General features: G+C 41.2%; 1 protein-coding gene across 4 annotated transcripts in view; it reads right to left on the minus strand.

The window, feature by feature from the left end:
• pbx4 (pre-B-cell leukemia transcription factor 4) overlaps positions 1–22,011 on the minus strand; it is a 30,319-nt gene extending 8,308 nt beyond the window's left edge. Inside the window, exons 1-6 of one of the 4 annotated variants that reach the window (XM_054759770.1) lie at positions 21,194–22,011; positions 17,843–17,956; positions 16,461–16,534; positions 2,556–2,800; positions 406–596; positions 162–297 (exon numbers count right to left, since the gene is read on the minus strand). In XM_054759770.1, coding sequence (XP_054615745.1) covers positions 162–297; positions 406–596; positions 2,556–2,800; positions 16,461–16,534; positions 17,843–17,956; positions 21,194–21,375 — 942 coding nt within the window. In that variant the 5' untranslated portion in view covers positions 21,376–22,011. The remainder of the gene's footprint in view (positions 1–161; positions 298–405; positions 597–2,555; positions 2,801–16,460; positions 16,535–17,842; positions 17,957–21,193) is intronic. The other 3 variants (XM_054759773.1, XM_054759772.1, XM_054759774.1) reach the window with 3 other exon arrangements.
• Positions 22,012–25,684: the final 3,673 nt, after the last annotated feature.

Consider the following 25,684-nt stretch of genomic DNA (forward strand, 5'->3'; position numbering starts at 1 on the left):
AAAAAAAAAAACCTAAATATGCATTTTTTTTAAACTAATAGACTGTATTCAACCACAAAACGGCATTGATTTATCAATTAAAATTTTTGAAAAACTGATATAGTGAAGCTGCATAATTCGAACCAAAATGTGGTGAGGGACGACTGTGTAGTTTTATTTACCTGAGACACTGTGATCCCACACTTTTTGGCCAGCTCTTCCTTCGCCTCCTCACTAGGGTAAGGGTTAGATAGGTGGGAGTAGAAATACTCGTTGAGCACCTCTGTAGCCTGCTTGTTGAAGTTGCGCCTCTTACGTCTGGCATGGAGAGAGGAGATAATCGCCAACGTGGTTGGAATGCGAGTGTGTGAAGATAATAACTAGCAGTCACACTCACACACACGCACACACTGCAGCCATACATACCTGGCATCAAGGAAGCGCGAACGCAGGATCATGACGGCCTCGCAGGTGCTCTGCTTGAGCTGCATCTGGATGGAGCTGAACTTGCGGTGGATGATGGCCACCATGCGCTCAATCTCCTTGGGCGAGATGGGCCGTGTTCGAGACTGCTCCCTCAGCAGGTTCATTACATGGTTGGTGAACTCACTGCACGCCTGCGGAGGCAAGGAAGACAGAAGCCTTGAAAGATAGTGTTTTTTAAAAAAAAGTATAGGGGCTGTCAGGTCTATACTATATGACACACAGTTTGGCAAATATGATGAAAAAGACTCATCTTTCTATCTCTATAGAAGTGGATAAGCTGCTTGTCTTAAATTACTAACATGTAGCTACCCCACAATTTAAAATAGTATCTCTATTGCTTTGGAGGCATTTAAGGGATTCTAAACATACTGTAATTATTCTTGTGGATGACTGGTACCCTTGAGCCCTGTTTCCACCATGTCATAGTTTGGAAAGCTACCCAAACTGCGCAAATTCTTGCATTCCCAAAAATTACAAAATAACTGATGGGTTCCAGTCTTCTTCACTGTTTTGGTTATTAAACATGCTAAAAGCAACTCCAATATTGGTTAAGTTGTGCTAAGCATTCACTTCCTACTGTTGGAATATGCTGCTGGGCCAGCAAACAACAAGCGGCGAGCCTGAGTTTGGACACCGCTGATGTAAACGTGACAAATACAGCAACAAATTCAGTTACTGCCATCCTGCCTACATACCCTTCTGTGAAAACACAATTCAGATTAGGATGAATTGTTAAAAACTCAGCCTCTTTGTGGAAACATTGTGGCTTAAAATTCGTGTTTTAAATGTGATTCATCAGGTTTATACATCCACCCTGCTGTCCGGGTCCCTACAACAATAAAGTGGAACCTAAAAAGGGTGGGGCTATACACAGTGCATTGCACTTATTGGTCAACAGAAACTGGTCACTTTGTGGGTGACAAAGAAAGAACACAAAATTCTCCCTTTGCTCTTCATGCATTGTTTATATACTTCATATTTATCTAGCACTGTTATATCGAGCTACTGGGTATACCAGTGGTGTCCAAAGTGCCATTTGCCGTCCGCAGCTCTTTTTTTTTTTTTTTTTTTTTAAATAAATCGGCCCCTTAGCTCTTATTATAAAAATAGAATTAATGGATTATACATTATTAGATAACATGCTACTTTGCTTTATCGCATATTACACAAAGCAAATATGTGGATGTTTAGGTCAGATAGCTTAGCATATATTGACATACACTGGATTGCTTTTAGCATCTTTCATGAAAAAAAATGTATTAAAGTGGAGAAAGTTTGGGCACCCCTGATCTTTTTCCACTGCAAGCGCTTTGAGTGTCTTGAAAGGCGCTATACCAGGGGTCACCAACGTGGTGCCCGCGGGTAGCCCACCACGACCACATGAGGTACCCGCAAGCCTGCTTTTCATTCAGGTTTTCAGTTAATAATGTGAGAAAACTAGAAAGAAAAGTATTCTGAAACATAAAATGTGAGTTGTGGATACCAGCATTTTGTGAATGTTTTGGTAAAACAAGCATATTTGCTTTGTTTGGGTTGAAATAAGGTCCGAAAATAATTTCTACAAAAATGAGTAGCTCGTGGCCATTTTCATTTTCTAAAAGTAGCTCTCAACAAAAAACGTTGGTGACCCCTGCGCTATACATACCATAATGTGGAAACCAGATTAGAATGAATTATTCAAAACTGGACCGCTCAGTGGATATACCATAATAACCATAATAACATACCCATGACTTAACAGTCAGTGGCATATATTTAAGTTACGCTACAGTTACTTAATTTACTTATTTTAATTTACTACACTGAACATTCATTCATTTTCTATGCCGCTTAATTCTCACTCGCGTCACGGGGGTATGCTGGAGCCTATCCCAGCTGACTTGGGCCGGGAGGCGGGGTACACCCTGGACTGGTCGCCAGCCAACCGCAGGGCACAGATAGACAAACGACCATTCAAACTCACATTCATACCTGTGGACTATTTAGTCGCCAATTAACATAACATGCATGTTTTTGGAACGTGGGAGGAAACCGGAATATTGAACAATACAAGTGAAATTAAGTACTTTAAAGTAGCCTGAGGACCACACCTGCTCATACTTCTCCAGCTCTGAGTGGTATATCTGGCGAATTTGGGCGAGCTTGGCTCTGTAGTCGGAGTGTTCAATGCTGCTGTCGGTGGGTGAGCCCCCTGCCGCGGCCGCAGCCGCGGCTGCTGCAGCCGAACCGCCACCCTTCTCTGGCCCCGACACACCCTCTGCTAGCAGCATGTTGTCCAACCGCATGATTTGGGGATCCGGGGGGTCTTCCTCCTGCACACCTCGTATACTCAGCACTGGAGGGGAGAAGACAGAAAAAGAAAGCAGTTACGTCAGGTGAAGTATTTGAAGTTCTCGCAAAAAGACCACACGGCTTCTCTGCGGGAGCACTGGAGGATGAACTTAAATTCAAAAGGAGGTGCGGCTCTGTCAAACCCAGTCAGGCTTCTCCCCTGAGTGGATGCAAACACTGAATACGCAAAGAGCCTCAGCTTGCTCAGGATGCACAGCAGAGGGCAGTGTGGTCCCTCAGTGGCAGGCTGCCAGAGATAAGGGCATGAGGCATGGGACCAGTAATGGGAGTGCATGTGCTGTCACTATGAGCCCCAGTGGCCATAAGTATAGTTATCAGTCGCTGCTCTCCACCACTGTATTATACCAGGACCTCTGTCAGCCCGCAGGCCCACTCTCATCTCTCTCTTTCACACATACACAAACATCCAGATAACACTCTCTTAGTGGAAACTTTCTGGTGGGAGACAACTATCTTTTTTCCCTTCACCACCTCAAACATTTGACTCCATTTTAAATCTTTCACAGGTAAGAGAAGAAGTCTCTATTGTGTACACATGTGAAGTAGCTCAAGGCAGTATGTACTAATGGATGCAATGATGACTTAAGACGGAAACATTCCTTCTTGCTGTGTGTGTTTACTCTAGTCTGATTTGAGGGCTAATGCGTCAAAGTGAAAATGCTCTTTATTCAATTATGACAATTACATTAAACTCCCCGCACGATTTGCAATGACCAATTAGTTTTTAGTGGCATCCAGCAAATTAATGAGCAACACACAAAAATGTTTATCTTTATAATTCTGGTTATATTATTTATTTTTTCTATACGGATGGCACAATTAATCCCGGAAACTGTGTGCTGTTTGCAGCTCGTCCTCACTTAAGGATTACACTAGCTAGTCAAAGGTTGCAGAGTGCACAAAGTCAACTCATTCAAAGCCTCTCTACAATAGTGCTGTTGTGAGTCATTGTGTAGAGAGCGACATGGAAAAACAGGTTAGCGGTTCCACAGCAAATGTGGTTAGTTAAGAAAAGTTTTGCTTTAACATTCCAGATGCAACAGACAGATCAGATGAGCTTTTTTTCCCCCTCCCCCTAACCTTCGTTTGATAAATGAGTGTGTTCCACCATTTGTAGCAAAGCGTCCAACTCCCTCCCTTTTCCCCCCCCCACTCCTTTCTTTCTTGTTCCTTCTTGCCTGTTTCTTTCCCTCTGCTTAGGTCTCTTCTCTTTCCAAGGCACATTCCTGCTCTGCTGCTCCCCCATCTTAGGGCTCAGGAATGCAGCAGACCCTGCCGCCTGAACTAATGACCCTGATTCGCCCATCATTTTCCCTCCACTTTTTTTCCTCCCTTGCAGCCATTCACCGACAGTCTCCCTCACTACTTAACCACATTAATGACAGCTTGTGGACTAAAAAGTACTCTTTTGGACTTGTACTACAAGATTGACCTGGAGCTTTCCTACATTCGAGTTACATGCGCTGACATAAGAGTGCTGCAGAGCACGTTGAATATCCATCATAAGGGGAGGGGGTCAGGGGTTGATTTTTACTGCCCACTCAGAGATGAATACAGCTGATGTACAGTACAGAGGGCAACTGTGGCTCCTAAAGCTTCTCTCCACTTTGCCCCGCCCCCCTCCCCCCACAAACTGTCCCTCCTGCTTTGCCACCCCTCCCACCCCACCAACCTCATTATGGCCCCCAGCTGTAGCCTAATGCCCCTACATTCACCTAATTACTCCAATTAAGCTGTGATTACCCACAATTGCACTCAAGCACAGTCTAGTGGTATTAAAGCAGCTGCTGGGATGACTTGGGATAGTGCACTTGTACCACATGGACTATGGGGGTGTGGGGGTGTGTAGTATTTTTGTTTTGTTTTTTACTTGTTGCTACTATTTTTTTTTTTTATTTGCCTTGGGCATGTTCTGAAAATAACAAATTCATGACTAATGTGATATATTATGAGTCAGTAATTGGCTTTGTCACCTATCACACAAAGCTAATATTTGGCTGTTTTGTTCAGACAGCTTAGCATATACAGCAATCCCTCGTTTATTGCGGTTATTTGCTTCCAGATCCGACCGTGATAAGTGGTTTTTCCAAAATGTAGGATTTTCATAGTTTGTTTAGTTTCACAGCCCACCTGTTTATGACCTTCTAGATACGAGTTTTAACATTATTAGAGCCTTCTGGACCTGAAACACCACTATAGTCCCTATTACACTTGTATTACCCAATACAGTAATCAGTGGTTCCCAAACTTTTTAAGTCACGTACCCCTTCAGACATTTGACCAGAAGCCATGTACCCCCTATCTTAATTAACTTGAAATACTGAACATAAATTATTATTATTAATTGATTTTATAGTAATTCCAGGTCAAAAATGTGTAATTTGCATGGTGACATTTTGATAAAATTTCACATGAGCACTGATAAATATATAAGTAATTATCAAACATATCTTTTATTCCAGTCTGATGGTGTCATCCTTCTGTTGGAATGGATTGAATTTGAGCTCACTTTTTTTGTCCATTCAAAATGGCTATGGTTTATATCTGCATATTCATTTAATACCAAATTGAAAGTGAAAGTTTAACAATCATGATAAAGCAGTATCCGAAGTATAAAAATACGTACAACCAACGATAAAGCCCCACTCACAGTGACAAATTTTCACTGCTGCACCGTGCAGCGATTGGAACACCAACATAAATGAAATAGTCAAGAATAGACACTCTTAATGCACAAAATAATCATCAAACTTACTTATTTGTTCATATGTACAACTTCTCGCTCTGTCTCTTCTCTGTTCTGTTCTGTTCTCCTTGCGCTGTGAGGCGTTCAAGCACACTCGTAATTGAGAGGTTAGGCGCTAATTGTTTTTCATTTTTATTCACATACCCCCATGACAATTGGCATACCCCACTTTGGGAACCTACGCAGTAGATATAATAACTAGGGGTGTCACGAGATCTCACAAGATTAAAACATGACAATATTTCTCGTTTAGAGAAAAGCTATCTCGTGGGAAGAGGGCAGCCAGAAGTCTATTAGACTGTGAGCTATGGCTTTGCTGCTGTGAATGACAATAGATGTAATATGGAAGTGGCAGTGCGCCAGGCGGGATTGGAAGCGCACATTAAGTGCTTTACGCACTCTATAATCCTTGCAATCCTACCTGCACTCTGTGTTCCCAGCGTCACTGGCTCACAATGTGTGACGCTGTGTTAAATGTCCAAGCAGAAGCTGTAGTAATTCTACATTTGATCAAAGATACTCACGATTTGTCAGATCAAAACATAATCGCTGCATATGACTTCTACCAAAACATGTGATAGTAGAGTATAATTCTGATTTACTTCCTGCTTCCACACTCTAAGCATCATGGGAACTTCTTTTAACGTAAACATACAGCTAGTCTACTTCTATTTTATATGTCTTGTCATAAGTACACATCAACATATGTGATTAGTAGTAGCAGCTACAGCTGGCGTTATTTTAATAATTTTCAGTTTTTGTTTAAATTTCTGAAAAAAAAGTTCAACAGTTTAAAGCATCATGCTTAGGTCATGCATGGAAAGTTATAAAACATTTCAAAATGGTTCATAACTTATAACACATTGAACCGCGACGCAGCAAGGGACGACTGTATTGACCTACATGCAAAATATGTATCAAAGTGTCCCGCCGGTATCCTTCAATATTTGTGTATGCGGCGCACCCTTGATGTATGTGATCCAGAAGGAAATGCTACTCCCACAAAATGGGGGGAAAAAAAAGTAAGCTGTTTTGCACAACTGTCTCCTGACACGCCAGGTAAGATGGTGTCGCTAATGAGAAGCAACGCTCCTTAAATTCACCGGCTTAGGCCCCCACAGTACTTTGCACATGTTCCCACCCTCGGCTGTGGTGGTACCGAGAGATGGAGCGAGCAACACATACTATGAAATATTCAGGCTATCCAGCTGGGCTTTTCGCTGCATACATAATCATTCTCATTTCTGTCCTGCCAGCGTAGAAGCTGTGCAGACGCCAAGGCGAGGCTGCTGTAAGTAAGTAACGGGTGAAGAGCCTAAGCAATACTGTGGTGTGATGTACATTAACCGTCCACACAGAGGGACAGATAAGACTTAAACGCAGTCAGTATATCATTGCTCAGCTCACAGCACAAGCTTTATCCTTGTCTGTCTTTCCCCTCGCCAGCATCCCCTTTTTCACTCCGTCTCCCCCCTCAACACACATCCCCTCCCCCCTCTCCCTTTCAGCGCACCCCCCCTCTGTTCTCCATTTCAGTCGAGTTCTCCATGTGAGCCGCAATCCCTCATGCTGTCAGCCCCCCCCCTCCCTCTCTCTGTAGACAGACAGGATTAGCATTTTAATTGCATCAGCTCCCTTGGGTATTCTCAGCCTTTCACTGGGAGAGAGCTAGGGAGCGAGAGAGAAGGATAGGGGAAGGGGAGGAAGAAGGGAAAAAAAAGGTGAGGAGAGAGAGGGGAGGGTGGAAGGAGAACCAAGGAGAATTGCAAAAAAGGAGTCACAGGAGAAGATGTGTGTGTGTGTGTGTGTGTGCAAAGCGAGGGAGAGACACCGAGCGGTTACAGAAAATATAAAGAATCCAGAGTAGACGTGCCAGAACGGGAGAATGCATCAGTTAGCCTTTCTTCACACAGATAAAGAGAATTGGGACACACTATACTATTAAAAAAAAATATATATATATATATATATATATATATATATATATATATATAGTAAAGTAATGACACAGTGCAATAAGAGTGTAAGTTTACCTTAAAGTTTACCAGTAAAAAAAATATTTTGTTGCCTAATCATATTGCCAGGTCTCACTAAAATGATCTAAAATTTTAACAAGATGTGAAAAAACAAAGTTTAATGTTTTCTCTCTTCCCCCAGGGTGAAGAATGACATTCAAAAGCATTGAAAAGGTACTTTTGCACCATTTGTGATGCCTTGTGAAATACGTGATAAAATCTATATCCGTTTGAATATGTTACTGGAATTTGGATAAGTATTGTATTTTTCAACCTGAAAACTATTTCATTTCTTTTGCTTAGGACGACGGTCTCCAAAGTGCAGCCCAAGGGCCATTTTCAGTCCGCAAGTTAGTGTCTCCATGCAGTGCCTATCCAAGGCTGACAGCACCTTTAATGAGATATATATGCTAGTTACCAAGTGATATTCACATTCCAAATGCATACTCATAGTCAGGTATTTGTCCAAATCTTCACATACAAGTTCCTCCCCATGCTAGTACAAAGGCTAAAACAAAGGGATGAGGTAAAAGAAACACAACACTGCATTAAATATGAGATGTTTCCTAAATAAATGAAATGTATTGTCAACATAAAGTACCGTTTGTTTTGTAAATAAGGTGATTTTTTTGGGGGGTGAAGTACAATCAACTTGATGAGCACAATCCATATGTTCATTGCTACTTTAAGCAGCTCACACTAATCAGCATCTGTTTGGGGAGCTCACCAGAGTCCTGTTGCACGCAGCCCTCCACTCCTGACACAAACACACACGCAGATTTACATATACATACAGTATATATATATATATATATATATATATATATATATATATATATATAGAGAGAGAGAGAGAGAGAGAGAGAGAGAGAGAGAGAGAGAGAGAGAGTACACTGTGTGGTCTGATTAAGGATTAAGGTGTAAAATTGGACAACTCATACCTTGGGCAACACTTCAGCCCCAGCACATCATTAATCAGCACTTAATTAACTAAAAAAGGGAAGAGAATAGGACGCCAGAGAGATGACGACGCGTAGTTCCTCCTTCACCCCCGCCTTCAACAGTCGTACACAAACACTGTCGCACATGAGCACAAACACACACACGTGCACGCGCGAGCACTCAAAACACTAATGAGGGATAGATCAATTAGTGTTGTCACTTCATCTGCACAAAGCTCAAATGGTTGAGGATGTACTATGTCTTAATCATTAAATATGCATATTTTGGGTTATTAGGCAAATTGTGCAGGTAGAATAAAAGACTTATATATATGCAACAAATCAAAAGGACAACAGAATTTGCTATTATATACACTATAGCGTATAAAGTGGCCCATAGTTTGAGACATTCCACCTAATTAGTGTAATTACCAGTCACTCAAACAAAAAATTGTCTTAGTACAGGGTAGTACAGGGATGGAATCTATATATACAAACATATGTATGTTTTTATTGAAGCCAGAATTGTATAGTGGTTTTTCAAATCCTTTTCGCACATATTTCATGTCAAATAATTTGTTTATTTAATTTGTTTATTAATTTATGTGGTAAATTAATTTTAATTATATGTAATTAAATATTTTAATTAATTACATATATTTAATACTCACTCTGTAGAGAGCAAACTAGTTTAGACTGAATGAACAGCGCCTGAGCTGGTTGCACCCAAGTGGTGCATTCACTTACTTCAAGATCCAATTAATAAACAATCAATTAAGCAAATTCTAAACGATCAATTAATATGCACATCCCTAGTCAAGCACCAAAAGAAACTAGCGAGGACAGAGTATAACGCCAAGTCCAGTTGAGTAGTGCGCACAGAGCGAGTTGAAAAAGCAGAGGATTCTGAAATGCCACAAGAGGAAGAGGAGAATGAGGAAGAGCACCTAAAAGCAAAGAGGCAATGGCACGCCTCAGATCCCCCCCCTCACCCCCGAAACCACCACCACCACCCACCCGAGTCAACTCTCATCAGGCCAGCTGCCTCCTGTGCTCATTAGCACAGACTCTTAAGGAGCTCCTAAAGACTTTGTGAAAAATGAACGCTCATTTGAGAGGTCGTTAATTTGCACTGTTATGCAAATGATGCTGCAATTAAGCGATAGATCAAATGAGCGGGTCCTCGTTTATAACACGTGAACAAGCATTATGACACAGTCAGATGGTGTCACGGAGCTGAGGGGACATGTTTGGCCTGCACAGGTTGATATACCTTTGAGGAATAAAACCACTGGGCTAATTACATTTATTGTGGATCAAAATTCTATTTTACACTACCTTTATTTAAGTTCAAAGCCAAACCAAAGAAAACAAAACACAAACGAGAGCATATCTTTGCAAAGCATTATGTCATTAATCTGAACATATTGGGAAAGAGGGACACACAAGATCCACGATTTTCGCAAGAATTACGTTCCACACGCCTGTCGGCAATTATCAAAAATTAGCGAGTAATTTATACGCCCATAAAATATCTATTTTTGACATACGGATGGAGGCCCCCCCCCCCAATCCTCCTGCTATCTTGACATTGACGTTCTCCTCTGATTTCAGATCAACATTTGCTATAAAAATGGCTGTTGTAATGATCAGGATTCAACTGGGATAGGCTCCAGCTTACCCGTGACCCTAATGAGGCAAAGCGGTATAGAAAATGGGTGGATATTTTGCAGCATATTTTAACCAGGATACAAACCAGCAAGAGTGCAAAAACAATGAGACTGTTAATTGTTAACAGGATTTTTATTTTAGGTGTCTGACAGTGACAATACTTTAAACTCATTCAGAAAATACAACATCTAATATCTCTCACAACTATTTGGTAGAAGCATAACAAAAATAAATATTTTGTGTGGTATAGTAGTCGTGATGTGATCAGCGGAAAGACCTGGGTATGGTTGAGGAGCATGAGCACAATGTTGACGTAAAGTAAACACGCGTCCTGATTGAATAAGACGACATTTAGCATTTGAATACTGAAATCAACATATCTTTCATTCTCTCTCCGTGAACGTGGTGACGAACAAGGTGACTTTGCATGCTTGTCGTGTCGCCCGTGTGTCATATTTTCGTGATACAGTCCTTACATCCGGCAAAGTCCAGCGTTGTCTCATCCACGCTGTATAAGCAAAAGTCCATCCGCACTTTTAAATTTAACTATGCTAGCACATCTTTCCGTTCACAGACCGAGTCCGCCATCGGGCGGCATTTGGTTTTTTTTGTTTTTTTCTTCTGCTGCTTTCTTTTCTTCTTCTGTGACTTCTGCCCTCTCGCTAGGAGTGCCTCCTAGAGGACATGTAAAATGGCAACTCACTGATGAAGAACGGTGGAAGACATTTATAGCGGCTGTATTTTAATAATAATTTTTAAAATACAATGCACGGCGAGAGCGTATCGATGATCCATCATAGGATTAAATATCACATTAGTTCGGTAGCCTAACAAACTTTTGCTAACACTGGTGCCTTCAAGGACGACTCAACAAAGTGCAAAAAAACATTATCTGTAAAACATTATCAAGACAACCATGTTCATGTATGATGAACATTTTACCTGTATTATCACATATTTATACATTTTTACCAACTTATGGTGAATGAGATGTATATTTCTGTGGAAAATATGCCCATTTTCTGAGGATTTTTTTTTTATTTACCAAAAATCTGCGACTATGCGGGGCTCCACTGTATACCGCATGCATACCGTCAGCCTCAACCTAAAACCTCCCTTTTAAAAAGTTTTGGGACTGTTGTATTGCATAATTTTTGCATCTCAACCTGTATGAAACAAGGACTTTGAAGAAATCAATGGCTGCAGACTAATGGTGGTCAAAATCACAGTCATTTTCGACAGAGTAAACTGTGTATGTCCTGCTGGGGCTACTATAACCGCTACGCCATTGCCAGTCCCTTCATTTACGAGGCAGCATAAAACAGACAAACCGTCTGGGATAGCGTCGTGAACAATTGCAGAGGGGAGGAAGGCTCCCATCAATTATAATTAATCCTTAATTAGTCAGGATTAAGAGCTGAGATGCGACACTCTCCCACCCCTCTGCCACCAACCTACTTGCAATCCAGTTGAGACCATATTTACATGTCTTTGATTAAAAGAGACCTTTCTCTTAGAAGAAAGCGGTGTGAGAGGCACAGAACATGCTGAGAATGAGACCAGATGAGATGATCAAGAGGTCGGAGGTCACTGTGCGAGTGATGCTGACCCAGTACTGACAGGTCACATAATATTTCCTGCTCTTAAAAAAACAAGTAAAGGACTCAACTTAAAGATGATGACATTTCAGTAATGTGACAGGATATGGGTTTCAGATTTCCAAAAGCAAAGTCGTTTAAACGTAATAGGGTTGAAAATAAAAAGCACTGCCAAGTAATGAAGTACAAGTTAGCGCGTCCAGTCTATAACCCGCCATTGGCTGCAAATAGGCAAAATGCGCAGATAAAGCTCTGTGAGGCCACCTTAAATATTGTCACTTGTGACCTCAGCTAAAATTAGCAATGATCAATATGTAATATTTTTTTAAAAAGGGAAGTGAGTGTGAAATGTTTCCATAAAAGGAACTGTATAAAAATCCACACTCAGAAATGTTCATGTTGTGTAATATGTGTAACATTGTATGATCATTGCATATGGGGGTCTTAAATGGAATGTATGCAACTTGCTCCAAATGACATTTTTTTAAACCAATATCTATAAGAGCGCTAGCATATGTTTTCAAAGAGTGGTTTGCATGAACAGATTTGTCTATATTTTTCACAATTACATATTAAACTGCATAAAAATTGTGGCTTTTCATTCGGCCCGAATAAAATTAGTGGCGTTCATTGCTGCTACTCACTGCTGTCTCTTATACATGTACACAAAAGTAGTCGCAGAGAAGCGACCGACAATTTGCAGTGTGTGATTATGATAGCTATAATTGAGCGTATATCCTAACACAACAGCTAAACTTTGTCAAATTGCTATCATTAGCTGACAACAAACATGACTTGTGCGTGTTTTGTCGGTGTAGCTTATGTATCTCAAAGCAGGAAAAGGCAGGATATAACGCTTCCAGTACGTTCAAATGTTGGTGCCCTCTACCGCTGCCTACAGTCTCTTTAATAACAATTGCTCCTCGCCCGTCATGTCTGTGATAACCGTCACCTTTCATTATAGAAATCAATACAAAGACTCCAAAATTAAGACGGTTCCTAATGCGTAAGGTAATCACTACACACACACACAACAATAAAAATGGCCCTGATAAGTTTTACGTGGCACATGTTTGCGCCTGGACATGTCAAGACTGAGTGACATAACAAACCAAAACATGGCCAAAATCATATTAGGCAGTTACCCTTGTCAGTAAGCAGGCGTCCTGTTCCTGTAGGACTAAAACCACATGGGAAACTCACACAGCCCACACACCATTAGGTCTAGGCTGAAGGTTGAGGTGCTATGCTGAGGGGGTGGCGGTTGAGGTTTTGGGGGTGGGAGGGTGGCCGTGCGTCTGTCAGGGCCAGGGGTCTGTGTGATATTAGCCGTCTGCCAATCTGGCTTGGGAAATGGACATCGAGTAATTACTCCTGCTCTTACTGCCTCATCAATCTCCTTGTATCACTCCTGCATCCACCACCCCCTGTCTCCACCCACCCACCAACACACCATCTTTTTTCCATTCTCTTCTGCAGAGAGTGAGTGACAGGACACCACGCAACACAACTGAGATGCCTCAAAAAGCAATGAGATAAGCCTGCTCCACTGCATAGCATTAATATCAAATCGTAGAGTCTCAGCAAATAATTAAAAAGATTAGTATTGGTCCAAGTGAGGAGCTGGAGTTACTATTGCTTTAAGGCTTCATAAAAAAACACAATAATGACAGCCCATAGGTTCCTAACAACAATAACATTTTATGGCACTGTTCTAAATTGGTCTCTTTAAAAACTTGTAATAATTAAGCGGCTTTAATGAGGCCTGTGATTCATGAGTCTTACATAAAATTACTAGCAGTGTCACATAAGTCAGGTGATGCTAAACGTCCTCAAAACAAACATTAACTTTGAATTACACCTCTGAAAGGGTTTTTCTTCCCCCAATCATTAATTAAAGGCATTATTATTATTATTATTGGTGGAAGATAAGGCTTCTTATTATCTTACTTCTAATGTTTGGGTTGCCAATTAGTCAGCTTCAACAACCCAAAAGTTAAAGCAATCAAAACAAGATTCTAATCATGGCTCTGCCGGTGAATAAACAACTCTTAAGTTAACAGTTTGCTTTGTGTTTTTACAACTTTCTATTCAATTAACATGCAACTGAGGTCCATTTGGTGGCTGAAATAGTATTGTCATGCATGCTGTATATACACTGTGATTGCTAATGCTAACCGAGAGGGGGTAGTCACAGTTGCGACAGTATTAACAACAGATATAAGGATTCCGGTCATATTATCACCACTGATTCAAGCTACCACACTATTGTATATAGGTTGCATAAAAGGGCTATTGTTGTGGTACAACAGGTACTGACCACATCTGCAGGTACCAAGATTAAAATTACACAATGCTTGACTCCTATTAGGTAATTACCTGCATTAGACTACGAGGCCACTGAAGCTAAGTGGCACATGTTTCGATGAAAAAGTGCACTTGTTTGGCAAGAAAGCAGGTACTTATACTATACTTTCCTGTCTCCAAGGTACAACATCGCACGCAGCCCGATTAATTCTTGTTGAAAAACAATTTTATGCAAAACGCATCCAAAAATAAAGTAGGAATGTTGCTGTATGTAATAGGAGGGTTGTGACAGAACAGAGTGAGTGACAGGCTCGCATTGTTGTGCATAAAGCAAACGGAGGACTTAAAAGGTAAACAGAAAATGCCTAGAAGATGCCCAAACTAAAATGTACAAACTTCTGAGCGTAGCTGCAGTGGCTTGTGGGAGATTTTGGCATATGCTGTCCCATTGCACTATGAGCTATTTTTACAGTAAATACCCATGAGAGCAAGAACAGAGTTGCAGCAAAGCCCCTAACTCTTCACTCTGATCATTTCCTGTCTCTCTGTGTGTACTTATTTTCTCCCACATGGTCTGTTTTTAATGAAGTATTAACGAGTATTACATTGCATGCAGATGGTAGTCATGTTTCATTTGAGGGTTAAAAAAATAATAACGGGTGGCTTTGGGTGAAGGGTGACGTAAGGGAGATGGGGCACTGGCATTTACGCAGAACATTTCCTTTACAATGAAAACAATCTAACCAACTGCAGCACTCAGAGGAATTCACCTCCCCTCCCCCACCAGCCCACCATCCCCTCCTCCAACAGCACCATTACATTACCATATCAAAGCCCCGAGTTCAAAGCAAGTCTTCGCTTTCAAGAATGGGAGTGAGGCAGAGGGAGCGAGGAGGAGAGGACAACACAGAATCAGTAGGAGCAGACCCAAAGATTGCTTTTATCCTCCTTTGCTGTGCTTGTACTGTATGTGCACAAGAGAGCGTGTGTGTATGTGGAGGCGCTGACAAGTGCATGTCAGTGGAAATAAAAAAGACTGCATAAAAAATCTGTGGAGATACAAGAGGGTTACTGATTGGGTCTTCCAAAAGGCAGTGCTGAGGAGAAGTCAATTCCCATTCTAGCGGCACATAATGGAGCCTGCAGGGGGAGGTGTCTTATGAGGAGCAGAGAAATGCCAAAGCAGGTAACAGTGCAGTTGGGAGGGCACTGCATGGCAGATGGCCAGCAGCTAACAAGCCAAGCCAAATATTTCTGCATCTCACTGTTAGCATGTTCACCTCCAGTATAAATCCATTGTTCGTCAGGCTTTTTCTCCCCTTTTACTCTACGAGCACTAACAGACCCTCTCTCGCTAGTTCACTGGCGGACTAAATGTGAAAATCAAAGTGAATGGCATTAGGGTAAATAAGAACACCGGTTGCCGGGGAAACTGTGTACCCTGCCCCACTCGCTCAAGCCTAGCCTGTACTTTTCTCCAATCACTGGAGAGCAATAATACATTATTGACAGAGAGCCACGACAGGCAGCGGTGCAGCATTTTCAAATTGTATTTGAACAAGAGAGGATTTCAGTGAGAAGATGCACACGGAGAAGAAGCCAGGAGGGGGATAAAAGAGAAGAGCGAGAATTCAAAAACCCAGCCATTCACAGTACCATAACCATCAATCTGCCAGCCTCCCTAAGCCTCGTCCTTTGAACCGCACTAGAATCTGTCAGATAGCTGACTGGAATAGCTAACAAGATGGCGATAAACAGCTGGTTTTGCTTAGAATAATTGTGCGAGCGTGAGCAAGTTCTTCATTGAAGTGTGTGTATTAAAACATAATATTCTATCACATGTCCAGATGAGATCAAACATTACAAGTCTCTATGTTTCGCTGAGGGTACTGCATTGATATGCATAGCAATTTATTACCAATGCATAATTGCATTACGATGCAGTGTGAGTGTGGACGTTGTAAGAGTGCGCCAGAAAATAACATGTGGAGATGGTATAATACACCCGCTATTAAGCAATAACCCCCTGCAGATTTTTTTCATATCTACCCGTTGTCGAGTGTACAAATTCTCTATGTAGTTGTTTTTTTTCCCAGTTTATTAATTTGAATAAGACAGACGTAGGGGTTAAAGGAGATATTTATTCTTTAAAATAGCATCTACTTGTACTCTCAGAAAATAAGAATCTACTGGGCCAAAACAGAAGAAATACAATCAATATTCCATCAATTCTGTGGGGCCAGGAAGGAAGTAACTTTGTATCGAGGAAGCCATAATTGCAAGAAAGGCGCCACACTACCTTTCTAGTCTCCAACCTGTGTGCAGTGCAGAATAAAAGAAGGAAATGAGCGAAGTAGAAACTCACCTGTCTTCTCTTTGATCTCACAGAGAACACTGAACAGGGCTGGCTTCATTCTGTGACAGTTCAGGGCATGCTTCCTGCAAGAGACAGAAGAGGGAATCAGAAGGGGGGTGTGGGAGAAAGCGTGCAGGAAACACAATAAAAAAAAGAACCTCCATCTCAAGTTGTTCCACGTCTCGCTCTTCTTAAAACTTCCTCTATGCTACGGCTGTATGTGCGAGTGTTTCAAAGCGTAGAGCAACACAGCTTCAAGACATTCTCCATAGGAAATGCCTTTGTCTGTCAATGCAGAAATATCTCAACACGCCAATGCGAAGGAAAAAAAAAAGGATGATGCCATTTGGATGATTCTGTGAGGTAAAGTTAAAGGAGTCTAATAGTCAAGAGTTAATGAGTTACAAATACTTGCAATTACTGAGCACCAGATTCGGCTTGCTTTCATGTTGTGTGGTTGTTGTTGTAAAGCAGTCCACTATAAATCATACAAGGTCTTGGCTTGAGTCATGCAATGCTTGTATTCCTGACTTTCACACAACAGATGTGTTTATTCTCTCTGCACGTGCAGCCACATAATTCTTCTCTATCATAAAATCCACCTGTAACTTGAAGTTAGAAAAGGAGAGGTAATGGAGTTGAGTGACAACAGGGTGGGTCCACCACCTATGTTGGGCTCTAAAAATGAGACTAATCACCATAACTGTTCTATTTAATGTCAACAAAACAATGCAACACTGTCCTTTTACCTTCTGTACTGTATTGCAAACATTTAGCGCAGACTTTTAAAGAGGCAGGTTAGGCACAAACTAATTAATTTGACATTTTAAAGACTATCAACCATGCATGTAATTAATTTAACTACATCTGTGGATCTCATTATGTTCAAACACTGTAGAATAGTCACAGACATCATTTAAATGTGACATGATTTGTGCAAGAACCAACACAAGCGTATTATGCCTACACAACTTGACGCAACGGTCTCCTATAGTGGGTGTTTACATGAAAGTGTTTACATGAAAGAAAACAAGAGCATATGACTGGTTGGGATGAGCATGGACTGAAAGGGATGAAATGATGAAATAAAGCAATTCTTTTTCTTGAGAAAACCACAAATGAATGATTTGGCTACACCTGACCACAACACCAATTCCAGTAGTGAAAGCCCATCGCATTGTTAGTGAATGGACTACATTGACGAGCCTAAATGACATGCCTCCGGATCCTGCTTCAATGTGTGAGGATGGAGGCGGAATATTTAAGAAGTTTTGCATGTGGCACTAAATGCATCACGGCTGGATTTGAGTTGGGGGGCGAGGGCAACCATCAGAATGGAGGGTATGAGCAGGAGGGGGAGAGGGAGGTTGCTCATGCGGTCCTGTACTGACCTGTACTGGAAGTTGACTGGCAGGCCACCCCCTGCCATGCCCCCCCCTGCTCTCCCTCCCTCTGTGGGGTCGTCTGATCCACCCCAATGCGCCGGCGAATCCTCTGGCCAGCATCTAAACATATGGCGACAGGAGGGGTTGGGGTGGTGGGGGGGAGAGGATGAGGGCAGGGCAGAGTGTGCAGGAAGGGGCACTCTGCAGCACTGCCCTGACCGCTACCCCATTCTCAGCACACACACCCCCCACAACAGAAGTATCATGGTCATGTGTCGTCACGTGGTCGTTTGTCGATCGTGACTGAGAAATGGATGTGTAACGGACCAAAGTAATGTACTACGCTGAAGACGACCATACTGTTTTGTATTAGCAGACCCCCTATAGGGCTGAACAATCCTAATTTAGATCAGTACCTTCATAGATATTCACTTCCTGCAAATGCCTGAATGTCTGTCCTTAAAGTGTTTGCATTATTCATAGCAACATAAGAAAAATGATGAAAGAAGGCCAAATCAGCAATAGTTTAAAAAAAAAAAAAAAAAGAGTGGGAGAAGGAAACTTCCACCAGTGAAACTTTGAACAGTGATGTACTAGTGCATGTAAAGGTGCATTCCCGTGTCCTGTTTTTGCATTTACACTCATTTTGAAAGTTGATAGGTCCACCATTCCGACAACATTGCGCTCGTTGGCTTGAAAATGCCGTTGCCAAAGTACACAAACAAATCGCACGGTTTTTCAACAGTTTTCAGGCCAGAAAACGTCTTGTGCATGGTTTTCAAAGATGTGACAGAGTGAGCCTCACCTCACAGAAAAAAAAACAGTTACGGGCCCCTTCCACACTCCTTGAAAAACTTCACTTCTGGAGCATATTTTGTGTGGGATTTCTACTCACCCCTCTACTCTCTGACCATACAAACTTAATCTACTTGTTATGCCATTAAACACAAGTGAAGTTAGATTAGAAGGGCTGGAAAATGTTTCTTTATTTTTCCCACACCGCCAATGAAGTCTTCTGACCAGCCTCACGCTTTGAAATGTTGATGTTTCCCATGCGTTCATTTTAACCAGTACAAATAGATTTGGCGCTACCTGTTCACCCTCGCTCATAAACACATTATAACGGAACTGTCTGTGAACGTAGCTTGTCGTTACAACTTCGTACAGCAGATCCCATCGTAAATCTGCGTCTTCGCACACCTCATGCGCACCTGGTCTGCCAGAGAATAAAAAGACGCAGCAGGAGGTATCGGAGTTGCCAACAAAGCAACTTTGTAGCTATATTTTGAAAGTACTCTGAATCCTCTAGTTTGTATTTTTTTCCAAAAAAGTGACTTGCGCCAATATAACATCTTTTTCTGGTCTTACTGAACAATTTTAGAGACATGAAAGCACTTATCGCTCTTCTCAACGAGCAGGGGGTCCACCTATGTACCCCATCATCTAAAAGCACTCCAGGCTTGTGACATTAAAAAAAATACAAAATAAAAGTGACAGAAGAAAGTTCATTTGTATTTCAAAATATATTTGCTCTGCTTTTAATGTTTTTTGAGTACTTTTTCTCTCAGCATCCATAAAAAAAATTCATTCACCAAGGCAAATTATACAATGACATCATCCAACCCCCCAACTCATTGCCACAGTTAGATTGGAGCCCTGTGTCTTGTCTAAAGCCCTAGCATGCCCCGAACAAACGACAATGAAAACACACTAATTCTAAGTTGTGTTTGCATTTTTGTATTTTAGCCTAACTAACCCATAGTGGCAAATTATCAGATGGATGAAGGGTCCCCTATTTAGGCTGTCACCTAAAAAAAAATAAAAAATAAAAAAAAGATACTCACGGTTCTATGGATGAATATTTAATCAAAACCTGTATTGGCTAAATAGTTTGCACATTACAGATGTCAGAAAGCTTATATGAAGCCACACTCTTCTGCACACGAGTGCACATTCAAGTGAGCGTTTCGAGTACTACTTTTATGAAGTGTATGTCTGTAGCGACACACCTTTAGTTACATATATTTGTAACCTGTTTAGCCTGTTACATACACTACTGTAATTGCCCTCTTTAAAACCACAGTGCTCCCATGCACTATCAGAAGTGCATACGGAGCAAAAGCAAAACAAAAATAAAAACGTCTGATATCATTCTCAAACTTGGACATAAGAAAATACCAGCGTGTGTTTGGCCATATAGCATCATCCCTCCCCCTTCAACACCACCTCATTAATAGAAACTCGATTTGCGGACAGCTGCACTCGCGTACACATTATAGGAGAATTGATTGCACCCAGCACACAATGAAAAGGATGAACACCAGGGAGGGAGGGAGTGAAAGGGGAGTGAATTAATTAAGAGAACCAGGTGGTCAAATGTTGGGTGGAAAATCACTAGCTAATGACACATCACACCGTGGCCACAGTCTTGCAAGTGGACGCCGTCCTATTGTTGAAATCGTGAGGCTTTATCTGGAAGATGACCTTACGCACCCTAAGCCACATGGCACATGGGTGCATCCAAATTTGCTCACTGCTGACGTACATTCCCCTTCAATAATAATAATAATAATAATAATAATAATAATAATAATAATAATAATGAGAATGAAAGGAGGGAATGTCTCTGATACAAACATTAAGTGAGGAGTCTTATGAATGAATGGCTGCTGTCATCACAGTCACTGGGCCAATTGAGTAATCCCTCCCTGCATTCATTTTGCCCTCGCATTTGCATATCATCGGATAATGACATCGACTATCATTTGATGCAGAGCGCCTTTCAGACACATTTGGGTGCAATTAGACAAATCTCATTAGGCACAAACAGCAATGTGGTGCAGCTTTTGAAACATAACTTTCGCACAACCCTTTGGAACGTTTTTTTGGCGGGGGGGGGCATTATTAATTTTGCAACGTGCAAAAAATGCAAGTGTTGTTTTAATATTAATATAATAATCGGTGCTAAAATGTTACTACCGCTGTAATCTAGTGAAGCGGTTATATGATCCAACATGCAAGTGCAGTTTAAGTGGCAGCCAAGTGGTTTGACGATAATTAGCAGTGCAGCAACCATTGTCTCGTTTTCAAGTTGAAACTTTCCCAATAAAGAAATAAAATCGATCGTTTTGTTATTGATAATAAATTAAGTGCATGTACTCAAAAGGGAGCCGAGCACATAACAAAGAACCGTCTTGCTTTTTAGCGTTGTTGTTGATTTTTAACTGCTTAGGATCCGTGATAACGGATTGCAAAAGTTGTAAGGAAATTGGGAATAGGAACAATTTGTAAAAGAATAAATGTGAAGTATAAGATCCACCGCAGCTCGATGGAAAATGGCTCTTCGCCTATTCTTACCTGGCCTGTGCTTCGTCCAGGCTCTCATCGGTGATGGCCATTATTTGCTGGAGGATATCCCCTATGTCTTGCTGAGGCTGGCCAAGGGACTGCTTCCGAACAGAGTCCGGGTCGCCGACGTCGCCTGGCTGTAGTCCACCAAGTCCGGTGAGACCCGTCAACATCCTGGTCTGGTCATCCATTACTTTCTCCAAAAAGGAAACTCTGGTGGCGTTTTCCCTTCTTGACGCGGATACACACAAATAGCTAGCCTGTTAGCTAGCCAGCAAACTAGTTTCCACGACAAACATACAAACACTTCGTATCGAATAGCAGCTATTTGACAACGGTTGTCATAAAACAGATCACTTCTGAAACATTCGCTCGTTTTTTGTTTGTTTTTTTACATAGATATAAAAACAAACAAACGACGGAGCTTGGGAAAAATGTTAGCTACAAAAATGTTAGCTAACCACCGAGTGAAAAGGCAGCTAGGTTAGTAGCTGCAACCCAGCGGCCAAGCAGCGGGGACACACGGTCTGCTCGCTTCGAACATTGTGGAACGATAAAAGATAGAGATTGTAATAATTTGACGTGAAAAATAAAAAACGAGTCGAGTTAAAAGTGGTGGAAAAGGGGACACGGAGCGGCCGCATACGAGAGAGAGAGAGAGCTCCTAGCGCCACACACTAACGCTTTGCCATTGTTGTTGCTGTCGCGCGACGATGTGGGCTGTACTGTGGGCGAGCTCAAGGAACTCAAGATACAACACTGCTTGCTAGCGGGTGGCAAACAACCACACTTCCCCTTGCGACTAACATATTGTCACAACAGTCACCAGACAAATACATATTCATGTCATATGTTTTTTATGACGCTAGCGCCAATTTGTGATTTCTCAGGTGAAACGACCCTCGTGGCAGGCAGGCGTTACACATGACTAGCCACTGACGTCATCAACATGATAGTCATTAGACAATTTTATGTCAATTCATGAATACATAAACGGCACATTGTTAACCTTTTTTTTTTAAAGATAGAATGTATACAGCTTGTAAATCTGACCTCTTGTACAAGCATTTGTATGACCACATTAAAAAATTGGAGTGCACCAACATGTGGTGTAAAATTGAAGACTGGATTAAGGACCTCAAGCAATGCCCAAATGAGCCAGTTTAAGAAACAGCACAAAGATATGGTGTTTACAAGGAGAACCACAATGTTTTGTTGTCTTTTTTTAAAGACTATCAAATCATTTAAGCTGTACAGTATCTAAATATGACCTCTTATGATCAGATTTTGTCAACTTGAATGTACCACACCATGTCCATACTATATTGTATTTATTACCACCAATACAAATGCAAATATGTGGCTTTTTAATCTATCGTACAATCTGTGAGCTACTCCAAGAGCTATGTGCTGCATATCTGCATGCCAGATAATCCAGTTATAACATACAGTAATTGTCAACAAAAGTTGGAAATACAACTGCAACTGTATGGCTACACAACACTTAAAATGTGTAGTATATCAATAAGTGGAGTAAAATTATGGATCAGAGTGAGTAAGGACCTCAAGAAGGGTTTACAAGTCTTAGGAAGGAAGCAGAATGATGAGAACCCTGGTGTTTTTTTGTTTTAAAATTGTTTATTTAATTGCACTTAAAAAAAAAAAACACTGGCAAACTGGAACTGCACAGTATCTAAATATGACCTGTTATGAATAGCAATTGCACTGACTGTCAACTTGAATGTACAACACCATAGCCATACTACAGTATATTGCATTTATTACCAGCTATACATATGCAAATGTCTGCCTTTTTGTATCTGTCCATCTAACAATCTACCGAGAGCCAATTACCTGCACCCATAACCCCTGCCAACATATACCCGTATATGTAAGTTGTTGGGGTTTTTTAACTAGAGGGAAATACAACCGGTTGTATGGCCAGACAACACTTAAAACTTGTGGCATATCAACATGTGGAGTAAAATTATAGAACCGATTGAAACCTAAGCGATGTACTAATAGGAGCCAGTTTAAGAAACACTACAAGCATATGTCCTATAGTAACACAGTATCCACAGTATTATTTATTCCCATATTCATTCATATTATTTAACAGGTCATTATTTAATATCCTGCATTTACTTAATCCTTGTATGCTACTCACAAGAAGCTAGAGATAAAATGTATGACTGTATAAACTTGACAGGTAAACTTAATTTGAGCTTCTGTAATTTTGAACGCACGTGTTCTACATGTTCAAGACTCAACGCACAACTTGCCGTTCTCAGACATAACAGCTGTGCATATCCGTAACTTTTTGTGAGAAGCATGTGTTGGTATTTCTTGTTTTATTATTGAATACGCCATTTATTATTACATATTCCCTATTATAAAATGGTAATATGTGAACTTGCTAAACACAGCAAGTGAACAGACTATCAGTAATCGCAAAGACATGGAGGAGGAGTAGGATTAAATAAGATCTGCTTCTTCCTTCTCCTTTTCAGGTGGAACCATCTGAGGTTCTTTAATGTACTGTGGTTTAGCATGTTCAAAACAAACCGTCTTTATCATTACCAAAGTGTCATTATGGAAAAGTGTTGGCCAAAACCATGCCAGATAAGACTTTTTCATATTCATATTTTTCTTGTCTTGAGAGCAAAACGAAAATTGTGCGTAATGCATGCCAAAAATGTGTTGCAGACAATGAAGAAGACTGCTAATTAGGTGCATCAATATAAACCTCTCTAATGTGTTTATGCTCAGTGAGCTGCGGGAGGAGAGAAAAAGGGAGCACATCATCTCTGATCGCACCAAGAGTGGTCAAATTTACATGAAAAACCCAACTGAAGAAAGTCACGCTTTTTAGAAAGAAGAAAGAAAAAAAAAAAGCGAATGAAACATTGCATCAGTTTACAGTTTTAAAAACGATGACAGCACAGATTGAAAAACTAGTGTCCTTGTTTTTTCTTTTTTGCAAACTGGGCAATTCTGCTGCAGTTTATCACTCAGATCAGAGAGACAGTCTTCCAAGACGAATGGCTGCCTGAATGCATGTGTAGGAGCAAAGGCTGTTGTGCTGCAGCCGGCCCGGATGGCTGTACTATGAGCAGATGATGGGTGTGCATAAGGCAGCAGGACCCAAACTGGCGGTGCTTTATGCTGACTCTCCACACATCCATCTACCACAATCGGTGGCTAATCAATCTAAAGTTGGAGACAGCGAGAATAGAGAAGAGGTTAAACAGTACATGTGAACTAGGATGAAATAATAAATGATTGTTGGAAGAACAGTGGGGCCATTAAAGGCCTCACCTCTGAGGTCACTTGTGCACATGCAGTATATGTATTCCCGCACAACACTAAAAACATGTAGCATAACAATATGTGGAGTAAAATCATGAAACGGACTGAGCCAGTTGATGAAACAATACATGCATATGGTGTTTAAGGTACATGGAGAAAGCAGAGAACCAGTGTTTTGTAGCTTTAAAAGTGCTTAGCTTATTGTTACACTTGGGTGAAAAGGAGGTCTATCAAAAAATGAGATGGATCAGGTTTCACGTTCGTCGTTGCAGTCAAGACTGGCAATGGTTCACTTATTTTTACACTTGTATAAAAGTGTTTTTCTTGTTCTTTTTTCTTGTATAACAAAACCCATAGGCTTTAAGCTTCAGTGGTTGCATTTTAAAATAAACTAGCTGTAGTTTGCTGCTCCCCATTCATTATAGCAGTCGCCAAACAATAAAAGCAGAAGGTGAGCCATGTCTCACCTTTATCCAAACATTAAACACCAAACACTTAACTCCTAAATGGGTCATTGAAGCGGTTTAAAGTGTTTTCTTCCCTCACAGTTTGAGTGAAACACTGCAAGGATTACCATCTAATGCCAAAGTAATTGTATTTGACTGTCAAGAGAGAACCCTCCTTGCAAGTGAAGGGACGACAGTGTCTTTGTAAAACCTGGCGTTTCATTGTCACCCATTCATTTAGGCATCATCTCTGTGAAACTTCTCTATTCATTTGGATGCTTAAGGTGCCCTCCTCGCACCCCACCAGCAAAAAGCCTCATTTTCATCTAAATAAGAATCGATCTCTCCTGCTGTGCGCTATCCTGCCCCTCATTCACAACTCTCATGGTCACAACCCTGCTCGTCTTCTCCTGTCACCTCCTTCAACACAATCCCCACTGAAAATGTCACCCATTCCACATCATAACCACAAAACGTGCCAGGGTCCGTTCCCCGTTCTCTTCAGACTGCAACGTCCACAATTACCTAAGATTTACATGAAATAGTGAAGGGTTCCAGGAGATAGGAGTGATAGCAAACGAAGCTTTGACTGACTGGTACAATGTCAAAGCTTCGTTCTGCATCAGTGACCCAGCCAAATGCAAGAGATGGGGGGGTGAGTCACTGTGGGGGAGGGGCTTTCTCTTGAATGGTCAGGGGACACTGATTAAGTGAAATAGATGCAGCACCAAAAATAAATAAAATA

This window comes from Dunckerocampus dactyliophorus, chromosome 18, assembly GCF_027744805.1.
Source record: "Dunckerocampus dactyliophorus isolate RoL2022-P2 chromosome 18, RoL_Ddac_1.1, whole genome shotgun sequence".
Taxonomy (NCBI): Eukaryota; Metazoa; Chordata; class Actinopteri; order Syngnathiformes; family Syngnathidae; genus Dunckerocampus; species Dunckerocampus dactyliophorus.